Source organism: Macaca nemestrina, chromosome 5, assembly GCF_043159975.1.
Source record: "Macaca nemestrina isolate mMacNem1 chromosome 5, mMacNem.hap1, whole genome shotgun sequence".
Lineage (NCBI taxonomy): Eukaryota > Metazoa > Chordata > Mammalia > Primates > Cercopithecidae > Macaca > Macaca nemestrina.
Window position 1 is genome coordinate 150,497,868 of NC_092129.1, and position 15,304 is coordinate 150,513,171.

At 38.2% G+C, this 15,304-nt stretch overlaps 1 protein-coding gene across 1 annotated transcript in view; it reads left to right on the plus strand.

The window, feature by feature from the left end:
* TSBP1 (testis expressed basic protein 1) overlaps positions 1-14,945 on the plus strand; it is an 80,217-nt gene extending 65,272 nt beyond the window's left edge. Inside the window, exons 20-23 of the mRNA XM_071097224.1 lie at positions 4,071-4,091; positions 6,265-6,285; positions 7,013-7,027; positions 13,240-14,945. Of these exons, the coding sequence (XP_070953325.1) occupies positions 4,071-4,091; positions 6,265-6,285; positions 7,013-7,027; positions 13,240-14,516 (1,334 nt within the window). The 3' untranslated portion in view covers positions 14,517-14,945. The remainder of the gene's footprint in view (positions 1-4,070; positions 4,092-6,264; positions 6,286-7,012; positions 7,028-13,239) is intronic.
* The last annotated feature ends 359 nt before the right edge of the window (positions 14,946-15,304 follow it).

Below are 15,304 nucleotides of genomic sequence, written 5' to 3' on the forward strand. Positions count from 1 at the left end.
GAATTATTTTTCCACCAATGAGAATAATCAGCAAACTAACTTTATAGATTATGCCCCTTAAACTCCTGCTATGTCTCTGATTAAGTGAGCCAGTTCTTCGGAAGACAGGACTAGCTTGCAAGCACTGCAACTTAAAAAAGAAAAAAATGTTTCTCAGTTCCAATTTGCCTCCAGTTTTTATTGACAATACAGATCTTTAAAAAAACATATGACCTGGCGAGGCGCCGTAGCTCATGCCTGTAATCCCAGCACTTTGGGAGGCCGAGGCAGGCAGATCACCTGAGGTCAGGAGTTTGAGACCAGCCTGGCCAACATGGCAAAATCCCGTCTCTACTAAAAATACAAAAATTAGCTGGATGGCACACACCTGTAATCCCAGCTACTTGGGAGGCTGAGGTAGGAGAATCGGGCTGCTTTTCTTCATGGCCCAATAACGAGATGCAGATGAACTGGGAAAGAAGACAGTTTTTATTTATGTAACTGGGTACGGAGAGAAGGCCTAGAAATTTTTGCCAGACCAACTCAAAATTACAAAGTTTTCCAGAGCCGATATACCTTCTGAGCTATATGTCTACGTGTAAGTGTGCATTCGTCTAAAGACATAAGTGATTAACTTCTTCTAATCTATGACTAAGAAGTGAGTCCTGAAGACCTTCCTCTGGAGCTTCAGTGAATTTACTCAATCTAAATGGAACCAGGTGCTGGGGTGATTACCCTTATCTTGTCTCCTGCTAAATCATGGAGGTTTATGGAGTTCCTTCAGACCCCCAATAAACTTGTTTGTGGAGGCCTGGGGATTTTCTTCAGACCCCCCAATAAACTTGTTTTAATCCTAAACGGGTCCTGTTAAGAATTCCTTCGTAATCTTATCATGCTTCAAGGCCCAGGAAAGGCCTAGGCCAACTCTTGGTGGGCTTGTTACATTCCAGCCTGGCTCTATCAGCTTTTAATATTTAACTTAACCCCTCAGTCAGTGCTGAAACTGTTGTTATGGAGGCCTGTGTTAGTGAGACCTGCCCTGCCACAGTAAGGCAAGGAATAAGTAAACTTAGTAATGGAAATCTAGAAGAAGAATATAATGAACCGTGAAGAATAGAACAGATATTTTGAGACTAAGACTGAAATAGGAAAAAAAGTAAAAGAGGCAAAACTTAAAATAAGTATTACTAACTCTTGAAGAGTTTTAAATTCTCATAAAAACTGAAAAGAAAAGGAAAAGGTGCTAAACTCAACTACATTTTTCGCACTCTAAAGATATTCACCATGAAAGATGTAGGACTATAGAAGAGGATCGGAAAATGTAAGCTCTTAGGATTTCTTGTTTGTCGTTATAATATCCTTGCTCTGCCCTATTCTAATACCTCTGGGAAATGTGCTAGTAAGAACCTTTGTCTCCATGTCCAAAGAAAATCACATTATTTTTTGTTGGTATTTTAGCAAAGGGTGTGTCTTAGTCCGTTCAGGCTGCTATAACAGAATACAATAAACTGATAAACAACAAACATTTATTTCTCACTGTCTAGAGGCCGGGAATTCTGAGATCGAAGTGCTAGCTGATTTTGTTCCTGGTGAGGGAGGTTTTCCTGGCCTACAGACAGCTGCCTTGTTGTGTCTTCACATGTCAGATACAACCTCTCTCATGTCTCTTCTTATAAGGGCGCTACTCCCAATCATGAGGACGCTAGCTTCATAACCTAATTACCTCCCAAAGGCGCCACCTCAAATGCCATCACATTAGAGATTAGGGCTTCAACATACAGATTTGAGGCGGACATAAACATTCAGTCATAGCAAGATGTAAGCCTAACATATAAATTCCTTTTCTCTTAATTCTACTGCTCTTCAGTATCCTAAAATATCTGAAGGGTTTCTTCTAACATATGTTATTTCCCAAGCCAGCTTTAAAATTCTGATTAAATTTGAGATTATCAGAAAGAAAAAATACAGAAAAATTATCATTACAAACATTTTAAAACATAATTACAAATAAACTTTCTGTACTGTAAAAAAAAAAAAAAAAAACACAGTGAGAGCTGGTATAATGGTAGATATGTGAAAGGAAAATATATTAAAAAAAAAAGACGATGAAGAGATAACGTAAATTAGTAACCTTTAACTATTAACCAGTCTCCTGAAAGAATGTGACCTAGATTAAGAATGTTTAAAAAAATATTTTATTTCATTAGGAAAAAGTGGCCTTCACTCACATAACCCATCATACGGGCCATTCAAAATGGCCTGGATATTTAAGTTATTAAAGTGGAGTTAAAATTGACTTAATAAGAGATAGCATATTCCTAGAAGATTTAATGTTTCCCAAAGGTCTATTTTCTGGTGTTCCAAGTGGATTTTCAATAGGAACTCTACATAATTTTTTTAAAAGTAATTTATTTTATTTTTAGCAAATGGTCCAATAGCAACCAGTAAGTTCCTACCTTTCTCAGTTTCCTCTGGTCTTTGGTAGCATCTCGATTCCTTTATTTGTACTGACACTTTTTTGTTTTTGGTTTGTATTTTGGTTTAGTTTGGGTCTTTCTTTCTTTCGTTCGTTCGTTCACTTGTTCTTTCTTCTTCCTTTCTTTCTGTCTTTCTGTCTTTTAAATAAATAAAAGGCCCACAGAAACAAGAAACCACATAGAAAGGACCAAAAACAAGTTGTTCTTCTGGTTAGAGAGTTAAGTTGCAAAAGAGAAGCAAGAAGAAATAATGCTGGCAAAATATGCTGGGAAGACCACGGGAAAAATACACTAAGAAGTTTATATCACAATCTGAAGTCACAGGGTCACAAAACAAAACTCCAAAAGATAAAAGGTAGAAATAATAAAAATGAGAAGATGTAGCAAATGGGAGTCAAAGAAGGGACGGACTGCAAACAAAGAAAACACTAAAATAGAATTCAAGATAAAAAGGAAAGATTGATCTTCGTCTTTTCCTCCATAAAGTTTATTATATCTAAACTTGGACCACTACTGCTGCAGAGATTAAGCCTTTTTTGACTTCCCTTCCTTGAAAGAATTGGGACTTGCCTCTCATAACAATCAGGCAAATCACATGAATTTATTTTGTGTAGGTCTAAATACACCAATTTTTTTTAAAGATTACCAAAGTACATTAAAAACATGACCTAACTATATCCTATCTACAAGAAAGTCACTTCAAATTTAACAATAAAAGTTTAAAAAAATGAAAAATATATGCCATGAAACATTAATTTTTTCAAAAAAAAATGGCAGAAGTGGCTACATTAATATCAGGTAAAGTGGACCTGAATGCAAAGAAACTTACCAGGGATGAAAGAGGGACATTATATCATGATAAAAATATCAATACATCAGGAAGATATAGAAATTCTACGTATGTATGCACCAAACAACAGTGCTTCAAAACACACTGGAAAAAAAAAAACACCTACTAGAACTGAAGAGAAACAGAAAACCCCACAACTACAGTTGGAAAGTTTAATGCCTCATTCTCAGCAATTGCTAGAACTACTGGATGGAACATGAAATAGGTGAGAGAATTAGCCAGGCAATATCTGAGGGGGGACTATTTCAATCAGAGAAGACAACAAGTAAACCACCCTAGGGTAGGAACATTTCCAGACTATTTGAGGAAAAGCAAGAAAGCAAGTACCATATAGCTGGAACAGAATGAAAAGTGACATAAAAGAAGCTATAAGAGAGATTTGGAGGGACAGATCTTCCAGGGCCACCTTTGAAAGCCAGTGTTGTGATTTTGACTTTTGTTAAATCAAGATGGGGAACCATTGGTGGATTAAGCCGGAGTCTTGCTGACCTTATAGGAATTGACTGGGAGGCAAGGGTGAAAGCAAAGAGCTCAATTAGAGAGACAACAATAAGTTGGACCACAGTGAGAGTCATAAATGTGGTAAAAAGTGTCATCTTCTTATAACACACTAAGGGATCTGTTGTCTCATCATATTTCATTGTATTCTGCTAGAAGTTGTTATGGTACTCTAGAAAAAAGAACTAGGGAATTGGGAGTGGGAAAGAACTGTATTTCTGTTCAAAAATGCTACCATTAACCTATTTTCTTGTTTTGATTTTCAGGAATACCTCAAGTTCACACTAGTAAGTTTCTGATGTATTTTTAATACATTAGTTTCTTGTAGGGCTGGGGTGAGCAAATCTTTTCTACAAATATTTTTAATGTTTTGTGTTTGTTTTTGTTTGTTGGGTTTTTGTGGTTTTTTGGTTTGTTTGTTGTTTTTGGTTTTGTTTTGAGACAGGGTCTTGCTCTGTCACCTACCCTGGAGTGCAGTGGTGTGATCATAGCTCACTACAACCTCCTCTCCTGGGCTCAAGCAATTCTCCTGCCTCAGCCTTCTGAGTATCTGGGACTACAGATGTGTGCCACCATGCTTGGCTAACTTTTTTTTATTTTTTGTAGAAACTGAGTCTTGCTGTGTTGCCTAGGCTGGTCTCAAAGTCCTGGACTCAAACAATCCTCCTGCCTTAGCCTCTTAAAGTGCTGGGATTACAGGCATAAGCCACCATGCCCAGCCAAATATTTTAAATTTCATAAGCCATAAAGTCTCTGTCACAACTACTCAACTCTGCTGTTGTAGCACAAAAACAGTCATAGACAATATATAAAAGAATGAGCATGGATATGTCCCAATAAAATACTATTTTAGACATTGAAATTTGAATTTCATACAATTTTCATGTGCCACAAAATATTATTATTATTATTATTTCAGCTATTTAAATATGTAAAATCCATTCTTACCTCACAGGACATGCAAAAATAGCCAACATACTAGATTTATTCCATGGGCTGTATTTTGCCAACTCCCACTCTATGGTTTAAATACCCTAACTCCACATATTTATCTCTGGTAAACAATCCTGGTATTATGCTTCTTACAATTTCATGCTTTCTTATTATTTTGTGCTTTTGTTTTTTAAAGACAGAGTTTCACTCACCCAGGCTAGAGTGCCCTGGTGTGATCATGGCCCACTGCAGCCTTGACTTCCTAAGCAATCCTCCCACCTCAGCTCTCTGAGCAGCTGGGACTACAGGCACATGCCACCACACCCAGCTAATTATTTTCTATTTTTTTGCAGAGATGGGGGTCTCACTATGTTGCCCAGGCTGGTCTTGAACTCCTAGGCTCAAGCCATCCGCTTGCCTCACAGCCTTCCAAAGTGCTGGGATTACAGGCATGAGCCACTGTGCCAGGCTATTTTGTGCTTTCTATGTAGGTTTATCAAGTAACATCAACAAAAAAGATATACCTATATTTCAGTACTTGGTAACAACTTTACCTTAAATATTTCACACCAGGCCAGGCATGGTGGCTTACACCTGTAATCCCAGTACTTTGGGAAGCCAAGGCAGGTGGATCACTTGAGCGCAGGGTTCCAGACCAGCCTGGGCAACATGGTAAAACTCTGTCTCTACAAAAAAAATATTTAAAAATTAGCTGGGTGTGGTAGCATGCACCTGTAGTCCCAGCTACTCAGGAGGCTGAAACTGGAGGATCGCTTGAGCCCCGGAAGTGGAAGCTGCAGTGAGCCATGTTCGTGCCACTGCACTGCAGCCTAGAAGACTTGAGACCCTGGCCGGGCGCGGTGGCTCAAGCCTGTAATCCCAGCACTTTGGGAGGCTGAGGCGGGTGGATCACGAGGTCAGGAGATCGAGACCATCCTGGCTAACATTGTGAAACCCCGTCTCTACTAAAAATACAAAAAACTAGCCGGGCATGGTGGCGGGCGCCTGTAGTCCCAGCTACTCGGAGGCTGAGGCGGGAGAATGGCGTGAACCCGGGAGGCGGAGCTTGCAGTGAGCCGAGATCGCGCCACTGCACTCCAGCCTGGGCGACAGAGCAAGACTCTGTCTCAAAAAAAAAAAAAAAAAAAAGAAGACTGAGACCCTGTCTCAAAAAATATATTTAAAAAAAAAACTCATATCAAACAATGTCAAAAAATAATGTTAGCACACATCTTCTAAGCAAGACCATTATGTGTCCTATATTTTATAAATTGTAATCTTGACATTCTAGACAAAATTGCTAATGGTCAATGATAAGTAAACGTGATTTAAAGTAGCTTATCACAAGGTCTTTGTAAACTACACTGGGCAAAAAGAAGGGGGAGGGGAAATGAAGTTTTTTCACATTTAAATAAATGAAATTTAGTTGTTAATGACGCAGATGATCCCACTCAATGCAGAAGCTTAGGGACTGGGAAGACAAGAAAGCCCAGTACCTACTGATGTGTTTGCCTTTGTCTCTTTCAGTGGACAGTTCTGGAAAAATCAGTAAGTTTGGATCATTTCCTTACCTTACCCATTTCTGTGCCTAGGACCTTTACATTCTTTTTCCCAAATGTTCTACCTTAGAGCAGTCAAAATTTCTTCAATAAGTGATTTCCTCATATTTCAGTTTTAATTCTTCTTATCTATTTTCCTTTTGTAACAAAGTATAATGGCCTTGTGTTTGATTCTACTTATTTACTACCAAAGATTTTTGGTAGCATATATTCCCAGCTAATCTATCACAACAGAGCCTAGTTCCTCTGTGCTATAATCTGGCAACTAATAATTTTTAATAAAAAAGAAAATCCTCTAAGGTTGACAAAAAGAGTATGTGTCAGGATGAGAGGTGAGTTTGGTAATTGACCAACAATACACATTTTTCAAACTGACCAGAACAGTGAGCAAAAAACTGTTTTGCAGAAGACATGTGAAAGACTTATGAAAGAACAAAGAAAGGAAGGAAATGCAATAGTTTGAATTTCAGTAGAATTGATATTACCTACCCAAGATTTCAAATCCCTGTATTAACTAAATGGCATCCTAAAGACAATCCTCTGTGTGGAGCGGGATGTGGAGCATTGGCCAGCAACACTCCTGAGGATGAAACAGAGAGTTTTATGCTCCCTCCAAGTCCTGTTTCTAAATTCACCTAGGAAGGATACTATTGGAAGGTGGGTTCTTCTTGAGTTAGAAAATCCCCACTGATCTTTCTTTTGTGTTTTGTTTTTAGCACTGACTCCTGTGGGTAAGTTCCATATCTCTTCTCAACTCTGATATTTTACATTGCTTATTATAATTCTTTTGTGACCTGTCTGTTTCTACTCCCAAAATAGAGACCTGTGCTTCTAAGGCTAATTTGAATGTTCCTATCTTCCAGAAACTTCCAAGGTTTTTCTCCCCCCCTTTCTTTTTGAGACAGGATCTCTCTATGTTGCCCAGGTTGATCTTGAACTCCTGGGCTCAAGTGATCCTCCTGCCTCGGCCTCCCAAAGTGCTGGGATTGCAGGTGTGAACAACTGCCAGGCCCCAAGTTTTTAAAGAACTACTTTTTAAGAGATTGCTGTAGAAGAGATGAAGTTCATATGAAAGGGTGCCACAATCTCTGGCCATCTTCTAGGCTCTGAAAAAGAATCTCCTCCCTGATTCTCAGCAAAACATAATGAAAGGAAGATTGGTTTCTGAATTCCATTAGTTCTTTGCTGGGAATTTTGAACTCTTTTTTAGTTATAGGTGAAGTCCCTCTGAATCATATTAATAGGGGAAAAAAAACTAGTTAAAAACAAAATCCCATCTACTTTCTGTTGCCTTCTAAATAACTTTACCTTTGAAAGACAGTAGGTATTGAGTATTGACTATGTATTGTACACTGTGCTAGGCACTTACAAAAGTAGCATCTCTTATTCTTACCATATCCCTGCCTGGTAGCTATTATTATTCCCCATTTTACAGATTAGGAAACTAACTCAGATATTTACCCAAGGTTAAAGACTTGGTAAACATTGGTGTCAGGATTTAAACCCAGGATGTCCTATCTCCAAAATACACACCCTTCCCATACTAACACATTGCCTCCTACACTGAATCATAAATGCATTTTTTGTGATTAGTCATGAAACTTGATGGAATGTTTGTAAATACAAATATACATCTACAGAAAAGCTGGATAATTAAATGTATACAAAAGGATCCTTTTAAAAATAGAAGACCACATTTAAATCAATGTTTGACTTTTTTAACTGTTTTCTGGATTCAGATTTCTCTCTATTGGGATTATTTAATATATGGCTCAGCTCTTCAAGCAAGGAAACCATACAAAACAAAGCAGAATAACAACTTTTAATTCTGTAAATATATGATCAAAAGAAGCAAATAAGACTTAAACCTAGTGAGACACGTTTCAAGCATTTCAAACATTCCAAACACTGACACGAACACAAAATACGTCCTTATATTTAATCATATTTAAGCCTCATTCTTCTTTCTCAGTTCACACTAGAAAGAGAGTGGGTTTGGAGGGAGAGGAAGGCAGAGAGATGAAGTTGAAAGGGGCAATTAATGTCTTTTTTTTTTTTTTTTTTTACAAATTTCATTCTTGTCGCCCAGGCTGGAGTGCAATGGCGCGATCTTGGCTCACTGCAACCTCCACCTCATGGGTTCAAGTGATTCCACTGCCTCAGTCTCCCAAGTAGCTGGGGTTACAGGCGTGTGCCACTATGCCTGGCTAATTTTGTATTTTTAATAGAGACAGGGTTTCACCGTGTTGGTCAGGCTGGTCTCGAACTCCTGACCTCAGGTGATCCACCTGCCTTGGCCTCCCAAAGTGCTGGGATTACAGGCGCAAGCCACCGTGCCCAGCCAGGGAAATTAATTTCTTTTGACTCATGGTACAAGAAACAGTAGGCATTCAGAATAATCATAATGTGTCAACATCCCTCAAATGCTCTCCGCACATAGAAAAAGTGATAGGACTATGATCTTGTGAGTTTCTCTTACCAAAAAAAAGAAAAAAAAAAAAGGAAAAGGTGGGCTCTGACGATTGATGTTATATGTCAACTTGACTCAGAAGAACCCTGACTAATACAAGGGCTCTGAGAAGGGATCACAGGCCAAGTCTCTTCCCAGAGGTAATAAATTTTTAATGAATACTAATTTTTTAATTTGCCAGAGAAAAATCCATTTAATCTTTTTTAAAAATTTTTTGTAAAAGATATATTCTTATTGATATAATCTTTCAAACACATGCTTCCCAATTGATTTTTTTTTTCTATTTCTTTTAAAAAATAGAGATGGGGGTCTCACTATGTTGCCCAGGCTGGCCTCGAACTCCCGGCCTCAAGTGATCCTCCCATTTCAGCCTCCCAAAGTGCTGGGATTACAGGCGTGAGCCACTGCATCTGGCCCCAATTGATATTTTTAGAAAAAAAGAGGTTAAGGTTTAATTCAGTGTTCAAAGAAAGGTTTAAGACAGATTAAACCAACAAACATCATCATCCCAGCAAACTGAGTCTCTTATTTCTCACTTCCTCATTCAACTAATAAGTATATGATATTTTAAAATGTAATTCATAGCCTGAGAACTATAATGATTCATCCCTCTGATACTGAAGAGATCTTTTACGGTCTAGATCCAATTATGCTCTCCCTGCCAACCACTGGATTAAAAACCTAAGATCAGTTTCCTAATAAAGCCCACATTCTATTTTCTACATTAAGTATCATTTAGATAGAATTGTTAATGTGATAGCTATTTCATGATATCTTTTAGCTTTAACAAAAATTAATCCAATTTAAAAATTGTAATAATTACTTTTTAATCAGCTTGAATGTATTATGATGATCCCCAAAGTCTTGCTTAAATCTTTTGATTGTATTAAAATTTTGTAGTATGGGCTACTGCCTGCAATAAATGTACTTGCAGCCAGGGCTTCCAAGTCTTTATATCATGAAGATTTACACTGTAAGTGTAGGATGATTATGAGGTCCAAGAGAAGGAAAACATGTATAAACTATCTTGAAATCTGGGAGAAGGAAGAAAAGAACTTAGAATGTGGTGGAATAATGATTTGTGGCTTACTTTTGCAATGCAAACTTGAAATAAAAGTGAACCTCACTTTATGGGATAGCTGGATTCCTCAAAAATAAATCCTGTAAATCTAATCTATGTTAATTAAATCCAAGATTTAAAAGATGACAGCAAATATATTAAAATAAGGGTATGAAGATTCTATTAGAAGTAACTAGAGATATTTTTCAGTGTAGTGGGAGAAAGAACAATTTTTTTTTAATTCTGTGAAATTAGGAAAGGTGAAGCTAGAATAAACACTGGGTGCTTCAGGAAATCCTATAATACTTAACTTTGGTTTACAAAACCTATATAATTTAGAAGGTAAATTTAGGTTAAAATGAGTCATGAAGTATTACACACAATAGCAAATAATCACCCCCAAGAGATAGTAAAACTAAAAATATTCATAACTTAAGAAAAATCAGCTTATGTGAGGATTACATTCCATGAAATTCTTAAGGTTAGAAGCTTCCATGGAAAAGCATGATCTTACCATTCCACACCACCATACCCCTAAACAAAACAAAACAGTGTCCACTGGTAGCACTGTCGAAGATCAAAATATTCTGAACTATTTTTCTCAATTTAGCAATGCTTGAAATATATTACCACTGATTTTCATTAAGAAATTGAAAATTGATTGTCTAGAATAAAATGTCAGTACCATATTTTAATGAAGAACTGTTAAGGGGGGAAATATACAAAAAGGTTCAGAAAACATTACAGCAATTTTCCTAATGTTATTTTTATTTAGATGTCAACAGCTGAAAATAATAAAACACTGAACTACAACAACCCTTTTGATTTATAGTTTCTTACCTAATACAGGTGTGCCTCATTTTTATAATTGATAAAATTCTGAAGTTATGTGTATGCCAATTTTTCAAATGTCAAACCCTAAATGTAAAAAACAAAAAAGTCCCATAATTCATTTTTAAGCAAGAAAATTTTCCTGTAATTGGCCGGGGGTGGTGGGTCACGCCTGTAATCCCAGCACTTTGGGAGGCCAAGGCAGGTGGATCACCTGAGGTCAGGAGTTCAAGACCAGCCTGACCAACATGGAGAAACCCCATCTCTACTAAAAATACAAAATTAGCCGGGTGTGGTGGTGCATGCCTGTAATCCCAGCTACTGGGGAGGCTGAGGCAGAAGAATCGCTTGAATTCGGGAGGCGGAGGTTGCAGTGAGCCAAGATCGTGCCATTGCACTCCAGTGTGGGCAATAAGGGTGAAACTCCGTCTCAAAACAAAAAAAGAAAGAAAAAAAAGAAATGTTCCTGTAATACAATCAACCACTCATGTAAATTATTTGTTGGAAACTAAGAATGCCTTGTCTTGATTGAATTAGAGAGTTTTTTCCTGTACTATCTCATTGGGAAGTAGTAATGGCCAATATTTATTGACTGCTTATTATGTCCCATGCACTGTACTGAGTGCTTTTATTTAGATAACATTATTTAATCTCATAACACCTCTTTGAGGTAGCTACTACTATTGCCCCCATTTTACAGACAGAAAGTAAAGTTTGCCAAAGGTCACCCAGCTAGGCAGGTGTGGGAGGCAGGATTTGAACCAGTCTGTCTCCAAAGGCTATGTTCCTTTAACATTTGTCTATAATATTTAAAAACTCTACAAAGTGAGCAGATCAAACTAAATATAAAAACAGTGAGTCTTTGAGGATTAACCGATTTACCTTAATAAACCCATTAAACCCAGATAGCAGAAATAGTAAACCTAGGTCTTCTTCTTTTCTTTTTTTTTTTTTTTTTTTTGAGATGGAGTCTCGCTCTGTCACCCAGACTGGAGTGCAGTGGTGCGATCCCAGCTCACTGCAATCTGTGCCTTCTGGGTTCAAGTGATTCTCCTGCCTCAGCCTCCCGAGTAGCTGGGGTTACAGGTGTGCGCCACCATGCCTGGCTAATTTTTGTATTTTTAGTAGAGATAGGGTTTCACCATGTTGGCCTGGCTGGTCTCCAACTCCTGACCTCAAGTGATCCACCCACTTCGGCCTTCCGAGGTACTGGGATTACAGGTGTGAGCCACCGCTCCCAGCCTAAGTCTTCTGATTCAGCTTTTATAATAAGTATTATTTCTACCATACTAAATATTAAATATTAGATTTCCTCAAAGCAAGACATGCCTCTGTTCCATGGCAAGAACTCACACAACTCCTTGGTGGCTCAGATATTTCTTTTACCTAATTTAAGGAACCATATTACTTAAAAAAAAAAAAAAAAAAAAAAAAGCAAATAAAAAATACCTAGCAGAAGCTAATAAATTCAAGTTTGTTAAATCACACAGGAATTGAGACATAACAGCTAATTTACCCGAACACGATCAAAGGACCTGAAATTTTTGCAGAGTTTGCAGATATTGCAAGAAGCAGTCTATGGTAATGATCAAAACCAAACTCTGGAGTCTGACCACTCAGGTTCAAATCCCAGCTCCACTACCTACTGATTACATAACCTTATTCACATTCCTTTAAGCATTCTGTGCCTCAGTTTCTTCATCTGTAAAATGAAGTTAATAATACCCTACCTGGTTGTTGTGAGTATCAAATGATTTAATACATAAAGTGCTTAGAACAGTGAGTACTTGGTGTGTGATAAGCACTTAGTAATTATCAGCTAGTACTGCATAATAAGATATGCTTTTATTCAATATGGAAAGCATATTTGAGTTTCCTTTTTCTATCTTGAGAAATATAATTATTGCTTCTTCCCACAATTTTTCCTTAAAATAAATTCTATTTCTTTTCAGAATACATCCTCTGTTAGCCACTAAGCATTCATTAGCCATAATCCACTGAACAAATGTCAGTTCATTTACAATACATTTCCTTTTCTCTCATTAGTCTTCCAAATTATTGAAAATAGTCCAGAATTTGGCTGGGCACAGTGGCTCACGCCTGTAATCCCAGCACTTTGGGAGGCCGAGGTGGGCAGATCACGAGGTCAGGAGATCGAGACCATCCTGGCAAACATGGTGAAACCCCGTCTCTACTAAAAATAGAAAAAAAAAAAAAATTAGCCGGGCTTGGTGGCGGGCGCCTGTAGTCCCAGCTACTCAGGAGGCTGAGGCAGGAGAATGGTGTGAACCTGGGAGGAGGAGCTTGCAGTGAGCGCAGATGCGCCACTGCACTCCCGCCTGGGCAATGGAGCAAGACTCCGTCTCAAAAAAAAAAAAAAAGAAAAGAAAAGAATCCAGAATTGTATAGATACTTTTATTATTTTATGTATAGAGAGCCATCATTTTAGATAACTTGAGATTCAGAAAAATTTCAGTTTGTCAGTTTTAAGACAAAAAAAGGAACCAGTATCAAGGGGGAAAAAATAGAAATAAAGAGAAAATACTTGCTATCTAAATCATGCCCTTTTGTTGTATGCTCAGTTATATTAACAGGTTACATGGATGAAGAACTTGCAAAAAAATCTTGTTCCAAAATCCAGATTCTAAAAAGTGGAGGCACTGCAAGGTCTCAGAATAGCCGAGAAGAAAACAAGGAAGCACTAAAGAATGACATCATATTTACAAATTCTGTTGAATCCTTGAAATCAACACACATAAAGGAGCCAGAAAGAGAAGGAAAAGGCACTGATTTAGAGAAAGACAAGATAGGAATGGAGATCAAGATAGACAGTGACGCTAGAATACCAAAAAGACAGGAAACCCAACTAAAAATCAGTGAGATGAGTGTACCAAAAGGACAGGGAGCCCAAATAAAGAAGAGTCTGTCAGGTGTTCCAAGAGGACAGGAGTCCCAAGTAAAGAAGAGTGAGTCAGGTGTACCAAAAGGACAAGAAGCCCAGGTAACTAAGGGTGGGTTGGTTGTACTGAAAGGACAGGAAGCCCAGGTAGAGAAGAGTGAGTTGGTTGTACTGAAAGGACAAGAAGCCCAGGTAGAGAAGAGTGAGATGGGCGTGCCAAGAAGACAGGAATCTCAAGTAAAGAATGAGTCGAGTGTACCAAAAGGACAAGAAGCCCAGGTAACGAAGAGTGGGTTGGTTGTACTGAAAGGACAGGAAGCCCAGGTAGAGAAGAGTGGGTTAGTTGTACTGAAAGGACAGGGAGCGCAGGTAGAGAAGAATGAGATGGGTGTGCCAAGAAGACAGGAATCCCAAGTAAAGAAGAGTGAGTCGGGTGTCCCAAAGGGACAAGAAGCCCAGGTAAAGAAGAGTGAGTCAGTTGTACTGAAAGGACAGGAAGCCCAGGTAGAGAAGAGTGAGTTGAAGGTACCAAAAGGACAAGAAGGCCAAATAGAGAACAGTGAGGCAGATGTGCCAAAGGAACAGGAGGTCCAAGAAAAGAAGAGTGAGGCAGGTGTACTGAAAGGACCAGAATCCCAAGTAAAGAACACTGAAGTGAGCGTACCAGAAACACCGGAATCCCAACTAAAGAAGAGTGAGTCAGGCATACTAAAAGGACAGGAAGCCCAAGAAAAGAAGGAGAGTTCTGAGGATAAAGGAAATAATGATAAAGAAAAGGAGAGAGATGCAGAGAAAGATCCAGGTAAAGAAGAAAAAGGTGATAAAAACACAAAAGGTGACAAAGGAAAGGACAAAGTTAAAGGAAAGCGAGAATCAGAAATCAGTGGTGAAAAACCAAAAGCCTCAAAAAGGGCGAAGGCAAGTAAAGGAAAGAAGTACAACAAAAAAGCGGAAGAGTAAGGATATGTTTTTTAAAGGCCCATAAGACAAGTGATTATTATGATTCCCATCCTCCAGATACAAAACATATCCCAGCCATTGCCTAAACAGATTATAATTATAAAATCCCTTTCATCTTCATATCCCAGATTCTGCTCTTCAGAAGTGTCACCCTTTTTAATCTCTTAGTCACAAGCCTCAGTTTCCAAATATTTGTTTTATAAGTTAATAGGTATATGATTCCGTCAAGAAAGACTGGATACTTTCTGAAGTAAAACATTTTAATTAAAGAAATATATAGTAATATCCTTTGACAAGTATGTCTATGATAGCCTCTCCAACCAGTCAACCAGTAACTCCTCATGGCAGGCCTAATGTTTGCAAGGCGCTGGTCTAGCAATAAGGGGTGTACAGAAAAACACAAGTCAGAGCTCCTGCAATCAAGTAGCTTACAATATATATAGTGATATATGTATACATGGCAATTTTTTAAGTAAAATCTAAGTTACAAAAAATAGTTTAGATGGACAGCATAATCCATCGTGGGATGAGAAAGTAGAGGTGATAACTTCATGGGGAAGGGAGTAGTGGTATATGATATGTCACAGCAGATGGATAAGATGTTGATATGCTGAGTGAATTACAAGTAAAAGAAAGGCAAAGGGTTAAAGGCTGTCATGCCATGCTCCAGGTGCAGTAGGCAATTTTGCTGTTACGGCAGTTTGAAAAGGAGGATATAAATGGATTTGAAAAACAAGCCAGGGGCCGGGCGCGGTGGCTCAAGCCTGTAATCCCAGCACTTTGGGAGG